The sequence below is a fragment of the Echinops telfairi genome, unplaced genomic scaffold (genome assembly GCF_000313985.2).
Source record: "Echinops telfairi isolate 266 unplaced genomic scaffold, ASM31398v2 ScPeMD7_27;HRSCAF=92, whole genome shotgun sequence".
Classification (NCBI taxonomy): Eukaryota; Metazoa; Chordata; class Mammalia; order Afrosoricida; family Tenrecidae; genus Echinops; species Echinops telfairi.
In genome coordinates this window covers 3,469,198-3,484,963 of record NW_022103924.1, presented here as the reverse complement: position 1 = coordinate 3,484,963, position 15,766 = coordinate 3,469,198, and the positions used below count along the sequence as shown (strand labels likewise).

At 44.4% G+C, this 15,766-nt stretch overlaps 1 protein-coding gene across 1 annotated transcript in view; it reads left to right on the top strand.

Annotated features, from left to right (window-relative positions):
* Positions 1 to 15,766, top strand: part of AOPEP (aminopeptidase O (putative)) — a 537,030-nt gene that overhangs the window by 495,902 nt on the left and 25,362 nt on the right. Inside the window, exon 16 of the mRNA XM_045289429.1 lies at positions 11,462 to 11,578. Coding sequence (XP_045145364.1) covers positions 11,462 to 11,578 — 117 coding nt within the window. The remainder of the gene's footprint in view (positions 1 to 11,461; positions 11,579 to 15,766) is intronic.

The window sequence follows — 15,766 nt, the reverse complement described above, 5'->3', positions numbered from 1 at the left end:
AAGCGTGTACAGTATGAGCCAATCAGTGGCAGTAATGACAGAGCATGCGCTGTTACGCAAAAACCGCGATAGAGTGAAGCCGCGGAAGTCGAAGCGCGAATTGGCGAGGGTTCACTGTATAGAGCTATGAATCATCACCCAAAATTGTTACTTGTGCAGAATGTTTATAAAACTTTTTAAATTGTAACATTTAAATGAGTGTATCTGTTTGAATTTGTTCTTGTTTAGAAATAAGGATCATTTGACTTGAATTTTTTTGTGTAGCTACATGAAAGTTGTATTTTACTAAATTTAGCTAAATCACTTAATTGTTAATTGCCAAGTGTTATGGATTTAATTGTATCTTCTCCCTACACACTCCCCTGGTGTTTTAAATTCTAATGTTTATCCTCCAATACGGAATGGGTTATGTTTGTTATGATAATGAGGCAGGATCCTTCTTGAGATAAGAGAGACTAAACACGTGAACAGAGTAGAAGTTGGAACAGAGAGATGCCAGGCCAAATGAATGTCACCCAGGCCCAGAAGAGACAAGGATCTGGATCACCCTTGATCCAGAGAGACAAGGCCCGTCCTCCAGAGTTCACGGAAGAAAGACTTCCCCTAGAGTTGGTACTCTGAATTCAGATCCAGCCTCCTGAACTGTGAGAAATGAATGTCTGCCTACTAAAAACTGTGCACTTGGAGTATTTAAAATACAAAACAAAACACTTTATTGAGGGCTCTTACAACTCTTGCAACAATCCATACATCAGTTGTATCAAGCACATTTGTACTTATGTTGCCATCATTTTCTAGACATTTATTTTCTGTTGAGCCCTTGGTGTCAGTCCCCGCCCCCCTTGTGGCTCCTTGATAAATTATAAAGTATTATTATTTTCATATCAAACCGACCACTGTCTCCCTTCCCCCACAGTTTGTTTTTCGTCCCCTTGGGAAGGGGGGGGTGTTGCCGTTATGTGTCGATCATCAATGCAGTCAGTTCCCCCACACTTGTGGTATTTCTGATTCAACAACACAATTTAATACTGGGAGTTGGGAAGCTGTTCCCTCATACCTAAAATATGGAAGCAGTTTTGAAATTGGGTAATGAGCAGAGGCTGGAAGAGTTTTAAGATGCTTAATAGTAAAAGCTTAGATTACCTTGAGGGACACTGGGTCGAATCGTGGACTTCAAAGGAAGTCCTGGGGAAGACTCAGAAGACAGTGAGGGAGAGTTGTAGAGAAAATCTCTGATTGTCTTAGAAAATATATATGGTGCCAGCAACAGCATTGCTAGAAATGTGGCATCTGGTGAGGCTTGAAAAGAACCATGATGAATGTATGATTGGATACTGGAAGAAAGGTGATGCTTTCTATGCAAAGGAAAAAAAACTTGTCCAAATTAATGTTTAAATGTTAGGTGGGGGATAGAACTTGGCAAGTGGTAAACTGAATATGTATGTGAGGAGCTATCTGAAGGTGCTGTGTAACTTCTTCCCTGATAGAGTTCAACTAGGGAAAAGATGGACTTGCAACACGAACAGCACAAAACAAAGGACTTTAAAAGGTCTGGAAAATTCTGTTTATAAACTAAGGACACGTGACCTGGAATTGTCACCAAGAACACGGCTACACAGACTTTTGTGAAAGAGATGGAGCCTGTGGCTGATCACCCTAAGCAACTACCACAATGTTAGACTGCAGCGCACAGATAAAGGTCTAAAGGAGGGCCCTCTGGCTGCCTCTTGGAATTCAACACGCAGGAAACAGGACAACGGAAGCGGTATCTGTTGTTCTCCATGAAAAGAAAAAGACCTCTAAGACAAGAATAAGATCAGTAGCTTGAAGAACTGCCGGCAGGAGCACAGGAAGCAGAACTACCAGAGTCTCCGCCTGCAGGCCGCCTGTGGCGGGGATCTGGAGGATGGGCTACAGTCGCAGCGTGTAGGGGCTGCTGTCCATTAAGGAGTGCCGGGGCCAGTGGTACTGCTGTCCAAAGCAGAGAGAATGGGGTTGCCAAGTGCTGGAGAGGGGAGGGAGAGGTAAATTTGCCTCTCAGATAGGCTAGGGGAAGGGGGCCACCCAAAACCAAGATAGTGAAGTTGCCAACCCAGTGAGGTTGGATGGCAGAATTGAAGCCCAGGTTCAAGGGGTTTTCTACCCAGAGTCCGTAGGGCATGGCCCACAGCCAGAGTCTGGATGGCAGGGCCATTGCCCAGATGTTTTCAGAGAATCATTTTCAAGACTTGAGAGTTAATACAGTTCCATTGTCTCTTGGACTTGCTTAGTGCCCATTAGCCCTTCTCTTCCTCTAATTTCTCCCATTTGTACAGGAAATGTCCTCCTTGTACCCATTTCACCATTTTTCTTGGCGTGACTTGTCGATTTCACAGGTCACAATGAAGAGAAATAGTTTCTCAGGATGGAATATGCCTCATATCTCATCCAGATTTGATTTAGATATTCGGAAGAGATTTTGAGTTGGAGTGGATTTAAGACTTTGGGGATGGTGGAATAGGATGAAGGTGTTTTGCAAGTAGCCAGGATGTGAATTTGGAGAGCCAAAGGGTATGTATGACTGAAAACCCCCCAAAAGACCAGGTCTTTATTCCAGAGCCAACAAAGAGAAACCCTTCCCTAAAGCCAGCACACTGAATTCAGACCACTGGCCTCTTAAACTATGAGAAAATACATTTCTGTTTGTGACAGCCACCCACTTGTGATATTTTTCTATTACAGCTGCGTTAGACAACACAACAGCTGTTCTTGCATATTGCTACTGTATCAATCCATATTTCACTATATTGGCCATTAAGTATTTGTTTCAGTTCAGTAAATGAGTGTCGGGCATATGAAATGAGCATATGGCAAGAGTTGCCTTTAAAAGGTACATTATTTTTATGCAAGTTAGAATATATTTTAGTTTGACTGTACTCTGCCGAATCGTACAAGGGGTGGAGCCTATATTTGGTAATAAGATTCTGAAGACCCCATTTTCTAGGACCTTAGTTCATTTTTCCATTGACTAATTATAATTTAGAGGGGAAATTTGTGATTTCAGATGAGATTCCTAAGGTTTACTTTTGGGCCATATGAACACCTACCTAATTTTATGTATTTTCACCAGGAATGTAAGACAATATAAATTAAATTTAACCAAATGTTACAAAGAAGACTAGTGTTGGTAAAGTTAGTTCCTAAAAGTATTATATTTGCAATAAATTCACACAGTCTAATTTTGAAAGTTAGAAACAACCGGAAATTTGGGATCTGAATGAAAGTTTAATTTCTAACTGGTTTGTAAATACCAGCAAAGCACTTCAAGTATAGCATCCTTTCTGTCTTTGGGTGTTGGTTGCATGGAACTAATGTTTTACATTCAGTGGTATTAACATACATCTTTATGTTGCAGAATTGAAATCAGATCCTTTGGGATGGATGTTATTTTTAAGTGGTTATTATGACTTAGGAATAAAGAGACGGGGATCGTTTCTTGAGCACAGCAGTGCTGGACGCTTGCTAGATGCCACTGGAGTCCAGTTGGCTAGCTCAGCCACTCTCCGTGAGCGTGGGGCTCGATCGTTTCTGCATCTCTTGCCCTTAAAGTAGATTTCAGCATGAATTGTCTTCATTGACGAAGGTCTCGCTATGAAGTTAAGTAACTGGAAAATATTTTCAAGAATTAGAAATATGACCGCTTGAGCTGAAGAAATAAGAGAAAAATGCCAGGCAGCTCATGTAAGATACTCAGAGAAAAGTTGATAGAAAATAATTACTTTACTTTAATATATCTGTCAGGAGCCCTGGTGGCGCCGTGGGATAAGGGTCAGGCTGCTGTTTTGAACCCACCAGTGGCTCTGATGGAGAGAGGCAGTGCTCTTGCTGGTAAAGAGTTGCAGTCTCAGAAACCCTGGAGGGTAGAGTTGCCATGAGTCCCAGTTGGCTCGATGGCAGTGGGTTTGGTTTTTGTGTTTCTTATTTTGGTTTTTAGCTTATTGATTTAGAATGTTCTTTACTCATAGTCTGTTCTGTTAGGAATTCCCCCTACCCACCCACCCTATCTTGCCGTCAGAGCACATAAGTAGTGAAATCTCCATCTTTGTAACAAACGCATACTACTTCATTGTAGGGTTGCGTATCATATGTTCACAACCAGTTTGACACACAAAACAGCAGTTTTCGCAGGGAAAGTATTTCTCTTCTGGTTTCTGTTCATGGTGGGCCTTGTTTGCAGAGTAGAACTACTCCTTAGTTTCTGTGGTGGGGTGTTTCAGAAGCCCATGGCATGCTCTGTCTGCCGGGATACGTGAGACACGCAGGGTTGCACCTCCAGTCTTTGTTAGTAATCCAGTGCCTCGCTATTTGCGCCATCCATGGACATCTTGCTGTTGGCTTAGGGAGCCACAAATTACTACCTGTCTAAAATTTTGAATTAAACAATATCACTATGTAAGAAATTAAAAACTCAGATTCCTAAGAAGGTGTCTGGTCACTCTCAAGATATAACTCAATAAGTTACAAAATATAGTATTGCTGATTGAGGTAAGAGTACTGATAGAAAGGAAACAAAGAAAAGATTTCTCTGAGAAAATCTGCCAACAGAAAAATTACATGTCATCTCTCCTAGTTGGGAGCATTCTCCATTTTCATAGAAGTGCTTGAAGGAGTCATGCACTGAGCACGCCGTTCTTGTCACGGCCCAGTGAATAGAGTGAGTCACCTAGGAATGTACAGTTTCTTTTTTATGCGGGATGATTTTTTTTTCTTTGGAGAAGCATCTATTTAGATCAGGAATGGCCTTCCTTTGGTTACTGGTGTGGCAGGGTTAGAGATGAGAGCAGCACCACAAAGGACCCAGACATCTCCTGGAAAATACTTGAAAATGTCCGGTGTACTCCCAGTGTTTATTCCAACAACAAAAATGGTTGGTATTACACCCAACCATTAGCATTTATGATGTGATGAGATCCACGTGACAAGAAGGTGGTATTCTGGGTACTGTAAGTCATGCTTTGTGTCAGATTGTACATAGTACTTTTATTAATGTTGGGGAAATGATGGCACATGAAAATTAGGCCCTTCTAATCTGGAGACTGATTTGTGCCATTGGTGTATTTCAGATCGTATCTGCTGGTGATGGTGCTTGTTTAGCTACAGTGTCACTTTTGGAAGCAGTAGTCTTTTAAAATCATACTAGAGAGAACTGTTACTCAAAAATATAATAATATTTTTTTATTCTATGTGAAATGTCTTGTGCGCATATTTGCTTCTGCTTGAATGTTTTCCCCAAACTTTTCAGACATAGTCCCTGCAGATGTTTGGTAGTCAGAAATAATTGAGTCTGCTAGACAAATAGATAGCTGTTGATTAATTTCTTTTTTTTAATCTCCTTGGACTTTTATTTTTATAATGAGAAAAATATTAGATATGAATGTATTTTTTCTTTTTATTTATTTAGATTAATTTCTTTAAGTTTAGTTTTCAGTATCAATTTAAAATAGTGGTGATTTCCTTGATACACATTACTGATTTAGACTGAGAACATTTTAAATGTGTTCTAACACCTCAGTAAACAGGTCCTTTTGGTCAGACCGTTGACTACTCGTAGCGTGCAAGAGCTTCTTGTTGTCACTTAACACTAGCATACAATAAAACTTAGAAAATGTGAAATGACAGATGAGAGGCCATAGTTTACTAACACCAATATGAAGGCCGTGGCCCTTGCCAGGATTGTGAGGTTTTGTATTGGGGGGGTTGTGAGGACGGAGAACTCTGTTTTTAGGAAACTGTTAATTCTGGCCGAATTTTGCATCATTGGTAAAAATCGTGTGGAAATTTATACAACCTGGAGATTTTTAGTTTTGAGGGTGTGTGGGTGGGGGGGTTGTTTGTTTTGTTTACTTGATTCTGATCAGTGTATGAAAGGCGGCGTGGGTGTCTAAGCTTGGGTCCTGCAGCCATCGATCATACAGCCCTGGGTGCTAACAGTCCTTGGGGGCGCTGTGCTTCCACAGCCAGTGTGAGGTGCATGGGGGGTGGGGGTGGAGGGCTAGTGCCTGGGAAGAGTGGAAAGGAGTTTGCCAGACTTTGGGGAACTCTTCCCCCCAATTGAAAACATGTCATGTCTGCGGGATTGTCTTTTTGTTCCAGGAGTAGAGAAATGCTGCTGCCTCTTTGTTTTCCTGCAGCCTACAAGTGAATTTCAAAGGCCAGTTCACTATCATTCTGATCAGGAAGACCCTGCTTATGTTCAATTTCAGCCAGCACGTCTCCAGCGTACAGGAGTATTTGAGATTCCGCTCTCTCCCATTTCTTCTGGTTTTGTTCAGTGTAAACAATTCTTGTTGTAGTAACATAGACAAATATAGCCGAGAATGCTTTTCTGGAAGAATGCTCCCTAAGCATTTTTTAACCATTTTTGGGAAGAATTGATCTTTCTGTGTACTTCAGACAGGCTGGGGGAAAGGGAGGCAGGAGTCCATTGCTGCAAATGGAAGTGACATCATCTGTATTGCCCCCATTGATCCGCTTGTAGTCTGCAGCCAGGATAAAAGGATAAAAGGAAATGGCATCAGGGAGGAAGTATGCTTGATTTAGGCACAGATCCCAGAGTGATAATGGGGTAATAATAGAACTCACACCACTGTCACGTCCTAGCGCAGTCCTTGCCTGGGAACCTTTGGCAGACTTCCTTCATCCAGGCAGGCTACATACAGTTCCCTGCAAGGTGGCTCTCTGTGGGTGTCCACATGGGCTGGAGCAGTTCCTTGACACGCACGGACCCAAGGTCAGTAGCGAACACTTCCAATCACAGATGGGTCCGGCTTCTCCTGCTTGGGTTGCGTGGGTGGTCTTCTGGGGCAGGGAGTGAGTGATGCACATGACAGCCATCAAGCCTCTGAGAGTCAGAGCTTGTTTTCTTGATGCTGCTTGGAGGCGAGGGTTGATTTGGAAGTGTCATGTTTTCTTTCCAAGAGCTTGTGTGGAAACTTTAAAACTGGGCAGCTGGCCTCAACTTTTTAGTTGACTTGGAAAAATACAGGATTGACATTTTTCCTTTGTACATTTCTTGGTTGTTAGAACTATGGACTCCTCCCTTGTAGGGCAAGAATACCGACTTCCAAATCCTCAACAGACAACATTTATACCCTTCAGCATTTTATTTTGTATATATTAATTTCAGTGAGCTGTGTGGTTTTATGAAGTTCTTTCAAATACCCACATGATTTTGGCACCCCCTGGTGGCACAGTGGTTAAGCACTGGGCTGTTGATTCTCAATCTCTCTCTTTCTCAGAACGATAGGGCGATCTGCTTCCGTAAAGATTTACAGCCTTGGAGGCTTTACAGGGGCTTGGAATCGGTTAGTCTTATTTTGTCTTAAGTTTCCAAGACCAGATGCATTTTAAAAATACTGCTCTGGTCTCCATATGGAAAAAATAACAACCCTGCCACAAAAACCTGGTTTGAGCAAAGGAGAGGACTCCTATTCCCATCACTGTCCAACCATGGGTGAAGCGCTGTCAAGGCAGGCGTTTTATAATGTTTAAAGGGACAACTTTGTTTTTAAAGCAGATAATGCTTGGAAACGCGTATTTTCTTAATCACTGTGTAGTGTACTGAAAGTGCTTTCTCCCCTCTCTCATGGTTGTAGTGAAACTGAGCTGGCTTAGGAGTCATGTGACGTTCAATTTAATTCCACGTGGGTGGGAGTGGAATGCACCACCCAGCGTTTCCCGTCACTGCTGTGCCAGCTGCCAGGGCCCGTCGCACACCCGTGCCACACGTGGAGCCATTTGTCAGTGAAGGGGTCTTCCAGTAGCTGTGCAAACATTCCAGCTTATTACCTATTTTTCCTTTTATTGTAGGGTGGCGTTACAAAGAAAAATGTGTTCTAGTGAAGTAGGGCTCTTTGCCACATTTTTGCTTTAATGTACTCTCTTCAAGGCCTGTGATCTCATTAAAAAATTATGACATGTTTTCTTTTGTGCGAGTGTAAGATGCTGATCAGCACTAAAGTACCATTAGTTCAAAAGAAAGTCATGCTGGTCTTTACGTTCAAAGAAACCGTTGAACGGCTCCATTTTCTCCGTGACCGTGGGAGTTGCATTTGAAAGGCAGATGACTGCAGTTGTTGACTGAGCATCGTGTGTAGTAGGTCCATCCCAGTTGGGCTGGAAAGGACTGAGGAAGGCCCTCTGCCCCTTGCAGGGACCTTGTTACAGTTTGCCGGCTTTTGGACATGCTGGCACCGGTGCGCTGGCAAGAGCCTGCAGGACTGGCTCCTCTGAGGGGTGCCAGTGCTTTTGTACGTCACTCCAGTGAAAGATAACTACTCTCATTAAAGGATGCCGAGATTTGACCAAACCTCACCCTCCATCGTAGCTGGCCATCCTAAGTCAGAGAGCTCAGTTTTAACAATTTCTACTGAGTACAATTTGGAAAGGACCCAAACTGTCAGAGGTCTTTGTAGTTAGGTTTCTCCACATAGATACTATGAACTTTCTACCAAGAAGAAAGTGGAAAGTGTCAGAACGTGGATGCAGGTATGTTGTTAGTGCTTCGTATGTTAATGATTCTGAAGTTGGAAACTGGAGTTTTGTTGAGAGGCTCCCCTGCCTGTGGTGTAAGTTGAAGGCAGAGCGGGTTGTCTTTCTCTGACTTACTTTCCTCTGTTGATCTCTAGTGTAAAACAAATCCCAAACATGAGTTCTAATAGTAGACTTCTTTGTTAGCTCTAGCACATAATAGGTACATGCTTTCCTTTCTGTTCTTTCCTTCCTATAATTCTGCAAATTGGCTCCTGCTCATATTTAGTTAGCAAGTGGTCCCCAGTGAGATGGAGCTCCATCTCTGGGTGGCTGGGTGTCCGGCCCCGGTTCAGGTATGATTAGTACTGTCACACAGGAACTGCTCGCAGAAGCCAGTTTTCCCATTGTGAGGAGCCCTGGTGGTGTAGTGGTCACCCATTGGGCGCGATCCACTTGGTTGGTAGTTCATACCGCCAGTGGCTGGCTCTTCGGGAGAAAGACTGGACATTCTACTCCTGTAAACAATGAATCTTGAAGACCCACACAGGGTCCCTGTAAGTCAGCATTGACTCGGCAGCGAGTTTGGTTTTGGTTTTATCATGACTGAGGCATAAACGTTTAAGTATTGCTGCCCTCCCTCAGATTAGCACCATTTAGAACTGCTTACGGTTTCTGAGAGCCCTTGTGGGTGGGGGCAACAGGGACTGGCGTGAGGCATTCACAGTCCTCTGTGGTCTCATCTGTTGGTGTCCCTTGTAGAGTCAGCTGGCTGCACACTGAGGGGGTGATCAGGCTGGTGGTGTGGGCGAGTAAACCAGTGATTTGGGAAACGGAACCAGGAGGTGGAGGCTCGAGGCTGTGGGCAGGCCTGGCCTTGTCAGGCAGGGGAAGGCCTTGGGGAACAGAGGGAGAAAGAAGTGAGGGGCTGGCTGTGCTGGACGGAGGCTGTCGTGATTCTGCGTCAGGAGAGCCGTGACAGCAGAAGCTGGAAAGGAAGGGGGCGGCTCCCCACAGCCCCTTCAGTTCCTCAGGGTGGGTAAGAGCCCTTACTGTACCACCGCAAAGTTCTTGGGTGCTAGTGAAGGAAGGGGCCTCCCAGATTTGACCTGTTTTTAAAATCCCACAGAGTTCTAGGCGTGTATCTAAAGATACAGAGACTGGTAAGCTTTTATTTTATTTTTTGTTGCTGTTAAAGCATTTTATTGGCACACTCATTCTGATAAAAACAAACAAAGTCTTAGTAATTCTTTGAGTCCCTGTAGAACCTCACAAATAATCATTATAACCCTTTCTTTTTGCTGACTCACCTTTGTTTCTCCTGTCACCTTGTTTTCAACTGACAGCTGTATCCACACCTGACTCTCAAGTGGGTGGAGGGAGGGATGAGCACACATACCAAGAACCAAGTGACATGTGTGCCTGTCGATCTCCCCTCCCCCCTACTCTATCCCCCCCCCACCATAGGGAAGTGGGGCAATTCGTGGAGTTCAGAAGGAAGACATAGAAAACTGTGGGACTGTCTCATGATTGTTACACGTCAGCTACCTGTTACCGTCCGTGCATATTTTGGGGGAAATGTGTAGTTTTAGAGTGGGGGAAGGGAGGCAGGCAGTGCATCCTGGGAAGCAGAAAGGTGAAGAGAGGTGGGGAAAGCTAAGTTTCTCTTAGAATAACAGAAAACTGAGATTACAATTCACTTGTTCTGAATATTTTGTTAATCAATAGGAGTTACCTGTGGGACGTGGGATGGAGAGGAGCTAAATAGAGAGAATAGTGGAATTGTCATTTTAAAACCTTGATTTTAGACTAAACCCTTTTCATTCCCCATGGAACTGCCATCGAGTCCATTCTGAATGACAGCAGCTATGTAAGACAAGGTAGTACTACGCCTGCGTGTTTTCAGGACTAACTCTAGAGTCCCGTCTTTCTCCTGCTTAGGGGCTGATGATTTTGAACTGCCAACCTGTGATGAGCAGCCCAACATGTCCTCTAGGGCTCCTGTGTTTCCTGGAAGGTGTATGCCAACTGACATTGCTCTGGTTCCTAATGCCTGAAGTGTGGCTCTGTGCTAATGCTGATGTGCCCATTATGGGATGAACTTGGAAAAGAACAGGCACCTTTTAGGTCTTAGGTTTCACAGATAATGCTTAGTAACACCAAATGGCTTGTTTTTCTTTGTTTCATAAAAAGATATTCTGTTCCGTACCCTTCACTAGCAACACTTTTGACCTATGGTGTGAAAACTTAATATGTTTCATACAGGAGAAAGATGAGGTTTTTCTACTACTGTAAATAAAGAGTTACAGTCTTGGAAACCCACTGGGACAGACAGTTCTACCCTGTTCTCTGGGGTCACTCTGGGTCCCAGTCGACTTGATAGCAGTGGGTTTGGCTTTTTATGTTTTGTGTCCATCATTCAGAATGTTTGAAAGAAGTGAGCTTGTAGAACGGAGGAAGGTGTGAGACAAGATTCTTGTTCCTGCTCTTTGTTTCCTTGGTGTGCGGCAGGTACAGTTGTGTGGGGGTGGGTGGGTGGGGTGATAGACAAGCAGACTTGAGAGCTGCGGGTTTCTGTTAAATTCCCATGTTTCCCTGAAATCAGAGCTTCTTGATTCTTTTTTCTCCACTAAGTTACACCTCTTGGCATATGATGGCACAAAGGAAGATGGTGATAGTTTGGTTTTTGATGGTGATGTTTTATTAAGATGAGCACAGTTTGTAATTACTGTCTGTAGATAGCACTGAAATGGAAAGTAGGGCTTAATCGGGCCCCAAATTTGGAGTGTCTTTGGGATGCAGACAGGGTGATTCCCAAGGTTTTAAAAGGTCAGCTCTGTCGTCCCACGATGCAGACGTGCTAAAATGACCCAGCCACCATCTTTGGCTTGTTTGCGTTTAATTTCTTGGAAACAAAATGGCATTTTCACAGGCTGTTTGCTTTTGCCCGTAGCTTCTTCCAGACCAGCTGGTCTTACTCCTGGAGCACCTCTTGGAGCAGAAGTCCCTGCACCCGAGAACCCTGCAAAGTCTCCAGCGGACATACAATCTCCCCAAGCAGGATGCAGAGGTAATTGGGGTGCCATCCCCTTAAATGGCAGCACTTTCCTACTGGTGACTTGCAGTTGTAACTGTTAACACTCCTGTTTCCATTAGCAAATGTCCATACTGTTTGCGTACAAGGCCCTGTACTCACGGAAAGCATGAACTTCTTCTTTGGTTTCTGTACTGCAGCAGGTGACCCTGGGGCAGTACTTTGAGGTTCCTACAATTGCTCCCCAGATTGTAAAATCATGAGATGGCACAAGTCTCGTGAGGCAGTGAGCAAGTGGGCTGCAGAGTTCTGGGCGTCTGGTGTAGACTGGTGAATTTGGGCAGGCCGACGTTGGCACGGGTCTGTGACACATTAAGCAAACTTGCCCACATGTGTCAGAGCTTCTTGGTTGTATTTAGTTAGGACAGGAAAGGAGCCATATGTAAAGTAAATGAAAAGCAAATCGCAACAGCCATGGTTTGCCAAGGAAAACTGGATGCTTGTAGGGATGCAATATGACGTAGTCCTTAATATTTTTCAGCATAACGTGAAGAATGTAGTATGAATCCTAAGATGAAAAATACTTAATTTAGTCATTGTAAGTAAAACAAGAGAACAAACAGGAAAAACTTATAAAACTTATTGAAAATTCAGGAAATTCAAATATGTTTGACTTGACTGACTTCCTGTGGACATGTTGGAGTCACTCTTTGTGCAGTATGGAAGCCATTACCCCTGTGGCTATTGAACACGCCACACAGGGCTACTTGGAGTGGAGGTCTCTCGAAAGTGTGAACTGCACAATGGATACTGAAGGCTGTGTGAAAAAATACAGGAATGTTAAATACATCATTAATAAGATCTTTCCTGTTGGTTGGAATGCTGAAGTGACATTCATTTGGATATATTGGGTGAAATAAAATAATAATATTACAGTAATTAAAATTGGATAAATCAAGAAAAGTCAGCATATTAGATTAAAAGGATACGAGGGGGACACTTTCACATTTTAAAACCCCCATCAAATAAAAAGTTGACGCATATAACTTTTTACCCACCTGAGCATAAGATCAAAGGTTAAAACTGTTGTTTATTTATAGGAATGTCCAAATGTCAGGCTGTTATTTTTAATTGGTGTTTAAAAGACACTTCTATTTATAGGCACTATTTGTATTTTAACTCCAGCTGAATACCAGGGAAATGTCAGCTCCTGTCCCGGGCGGTGGGCAGAAAGAGGATCAAAGCGGTCACTCAGAAGATCAAACACCGTCCCTCAGTGCCCACTAAGCCCGCTTCCGCTCCTCCTCTGCTTGTTGGTCGACAACACATCTTGTTCTTCACTTAGACTTCAAGCTAGCATGTAGCCTCTGAAACCTTGCAGAGAGAGTCACAAGTTCTCTTGGACCACTCTTCTCACCCTCACAAACATAGCATGATGCACACACTGGCCAGTCCCAGCCCGGCTCTTGGGAAGGGGCTGCGGAGCTGGCATTGCCACTGCACAGTTCGCCCGTACTTGCCCTGCTGGGGCCTCGATGCCACAGCTGCCACGGAAAGGCAGGTTGACTTCGGGAGTCTTAGCTTCTCTGAGGATTGCTCATAAATAAGTGAACAGGACAAGACCGTTTCAGAGGAAAGCTATAAAGTTGGGAGTAGCTGGCTGATCGGGAGAGGCCACTCCAGAGAAGAGCAGTAGCAAGTGCAAAGGCGCCAGCTGACCCAGGACAGGTGCAGCAAACTTTATATGAAAGGCCAGGTACTTAACGAGTTTCAGACTACCCAGCCTCCGACACTGGAATTTCATGTATTCATAGTTATTGCATAAAATGTCCTCTTTATTTAAAAATGATTGTACTATTTTAAAACACACAAACCCCTTGGGCCCCTCAGGGTTCCGACTCCTGTGCTGGAGCTGGCGGGGTTGAGACAAGGGCTGGGCAGGAGCCAGGCCAACGAAGGCCTGAGACCCTTGTGCTCAGTTGGGGGATTTCTCCCTACAAGTGACTGCCCTGTCTGGGTCACCCTTCCTCTGTCTTGGGCCATTGGGGGTCCCAGCATGCAGAATTAGTTACAGCAACAGCTGATCTTACTGTGAAGTTAACCTGAGGTGTCACTCAAAACCAGAAAACATAGAGAATTTGATCATCTCTGGAACTTCTAGAAACGTTACTGGTTAAAAGTGATTTATTGTGACACTGCTTAGCTAGAATTTAGTAGCGTAACCATCTGTCTTTCAGATGACAGAACAGAAAGAATTGTTACTTGGTAGGAAACATCTTAACAATGTTCTGACTATTCTCAATAAAAACTCAAAACCCGGCGCCCTGCCATTGAGTGCTGACTCATAGTGACCTGAAAGGACAGGGTAGAACTGCCCCTGTGAGTTTCCAAGACTAACTCTGTAAGAGAAAAGAAAGCTGCCTCATCTTTCTCCCACAGAGCGGCTGGTGGTTTTGGCCTCTGACCTCCCAGTGCATAACCACTTAAACAAATGAGGATAGCCCCTGCCAACTGTATTCAATCCAAACCAAACTCACTGCCATCAAATCCGCACCTGACCCATGGTGACCTCCCGAGACTAACTTGTTGACAGGAGTGGAAAGCCCAGTCATTCCCTCATAGAGCTGCTGGTGTTTTCGAACTGCTGACCATGCAGATTGTAGCTCAACAGATAACTTTACACCAGCTATTATCAGGGCTCCTTAATATGTAAAAACCAGCTAGCCAGCGATATGGCAGTTGTATACTTCAGCAGAAGGCAGCTCCGGTAGCGTCGCTGGTTACACATTGGGCTGCTAACCACGAGGTTTCTGCTTGCGTAAAGATTGGCAGTCCCAGAAACCCGTAGGGGCAGTTCTGCTCTGCTCGACGGTCACCGTGAGTTGGAATCGCCTCACTAGTCTTGAGTGAGTGCTCCAGCCTTCCTGGGGGAAATGGCTCTGGGGGTGTGTTTCTGGCCTAGAGCTACACGTGTGGTGTGCTGGGGGCCTGGGTGTTGCACGGTGTCTGTTTAGTGGGGAAGACATCTCATGTGGGGCAGTGAGTATTTGCACATTTCTTGGGCTCCAGTGTCCAATATTCCCCATAGTTTGGCTTCTCTTCTCTGACTAGCATTTTTCCAGAACCCATATGCAAAACATCACCTTTTGAGAAGGTGAGCCTGATAGATACTGTGTTTGTTAGCTGCTGCAGTGTTTGCACAACTCGTTTGAGTCTTTTTATTGCCCTGATTGCAAACCGAAAAATCAAACCTACAGCCATCGAGTCATTGCAAGCCTGTATGGAAGCAGACAACTCCATCTTCTTCCCAAGGAGCATCTGTTGGGTGTGAACTGCCCACCTGTGGTTACCAGAGCTAGTGCATCTTAAAACTCTTGTTGGCAGAGCAACGCTTTCTTGCCGTGTAGTGTTGAAAGAGTCTTCTCTGTAAGAAGCCTATTCTGACAGCACAGTGGTTCAGGGTCATGTGCCCCAGTAGTCACGGTAGCTTATCAGCCAGGCAGCTCTGCATTCCTTCTTCCCTCCCTCCCACCGCCCTTTGCAGTGTGTGTAAGTGGAAAATGGCTTTTAATGGCTTTTTTAGGTATCACAGTATTTATATGAGTTTGGCTACTTCTTTGTTTCAATCACAGACTAGCTGACCTGCTGATCAGAATTTTGGAAGAGTGAGGGGGTCCTGAGACTAATGGTGTTGCTTGCCCACCCTCAGTGTGTGAATACAGAATTCTCTTGAATTCTCTTGAGTGAAATGATAGCAAGTGTCCAACATTTCAAGGAACACTGCACAAAAGCCAACACTCGGTAAGAAAGCGGTTAGAGTACTTGATACGGTCCTGGGCCATTCCACATTTCATGACCTGCCTACTCTCTCCCGCCTGAAGAATGAGACTGAGATGGAAGAACACCTCATTCCTCCAGCAGGAAAGTAGCTGTATTAGGCCAGGTTAAGTCAAGAAACAAATCCAGTGACACTCATGTAAGTGGAAGGAAGAGCAGTATATCAAGAAGCTTTGTATATCAGGGAAACATCCCAGCCCAGTCCAGCTCAAATCCGTAAGTCTATTGGCCCACAAGCCCTCTTCAGGCTCACACAGCTACCTGCAGTGAGCAGAATGCAGGAGGAATCACCAGCGGTGGGTGCAAGGTTGTATGGATCCAGTGGTGCAGTTCCTCACAGAGCCCTGCTGGCTCTCAGAGTGGCTCACCATCAGGAAGGTGAAGGTG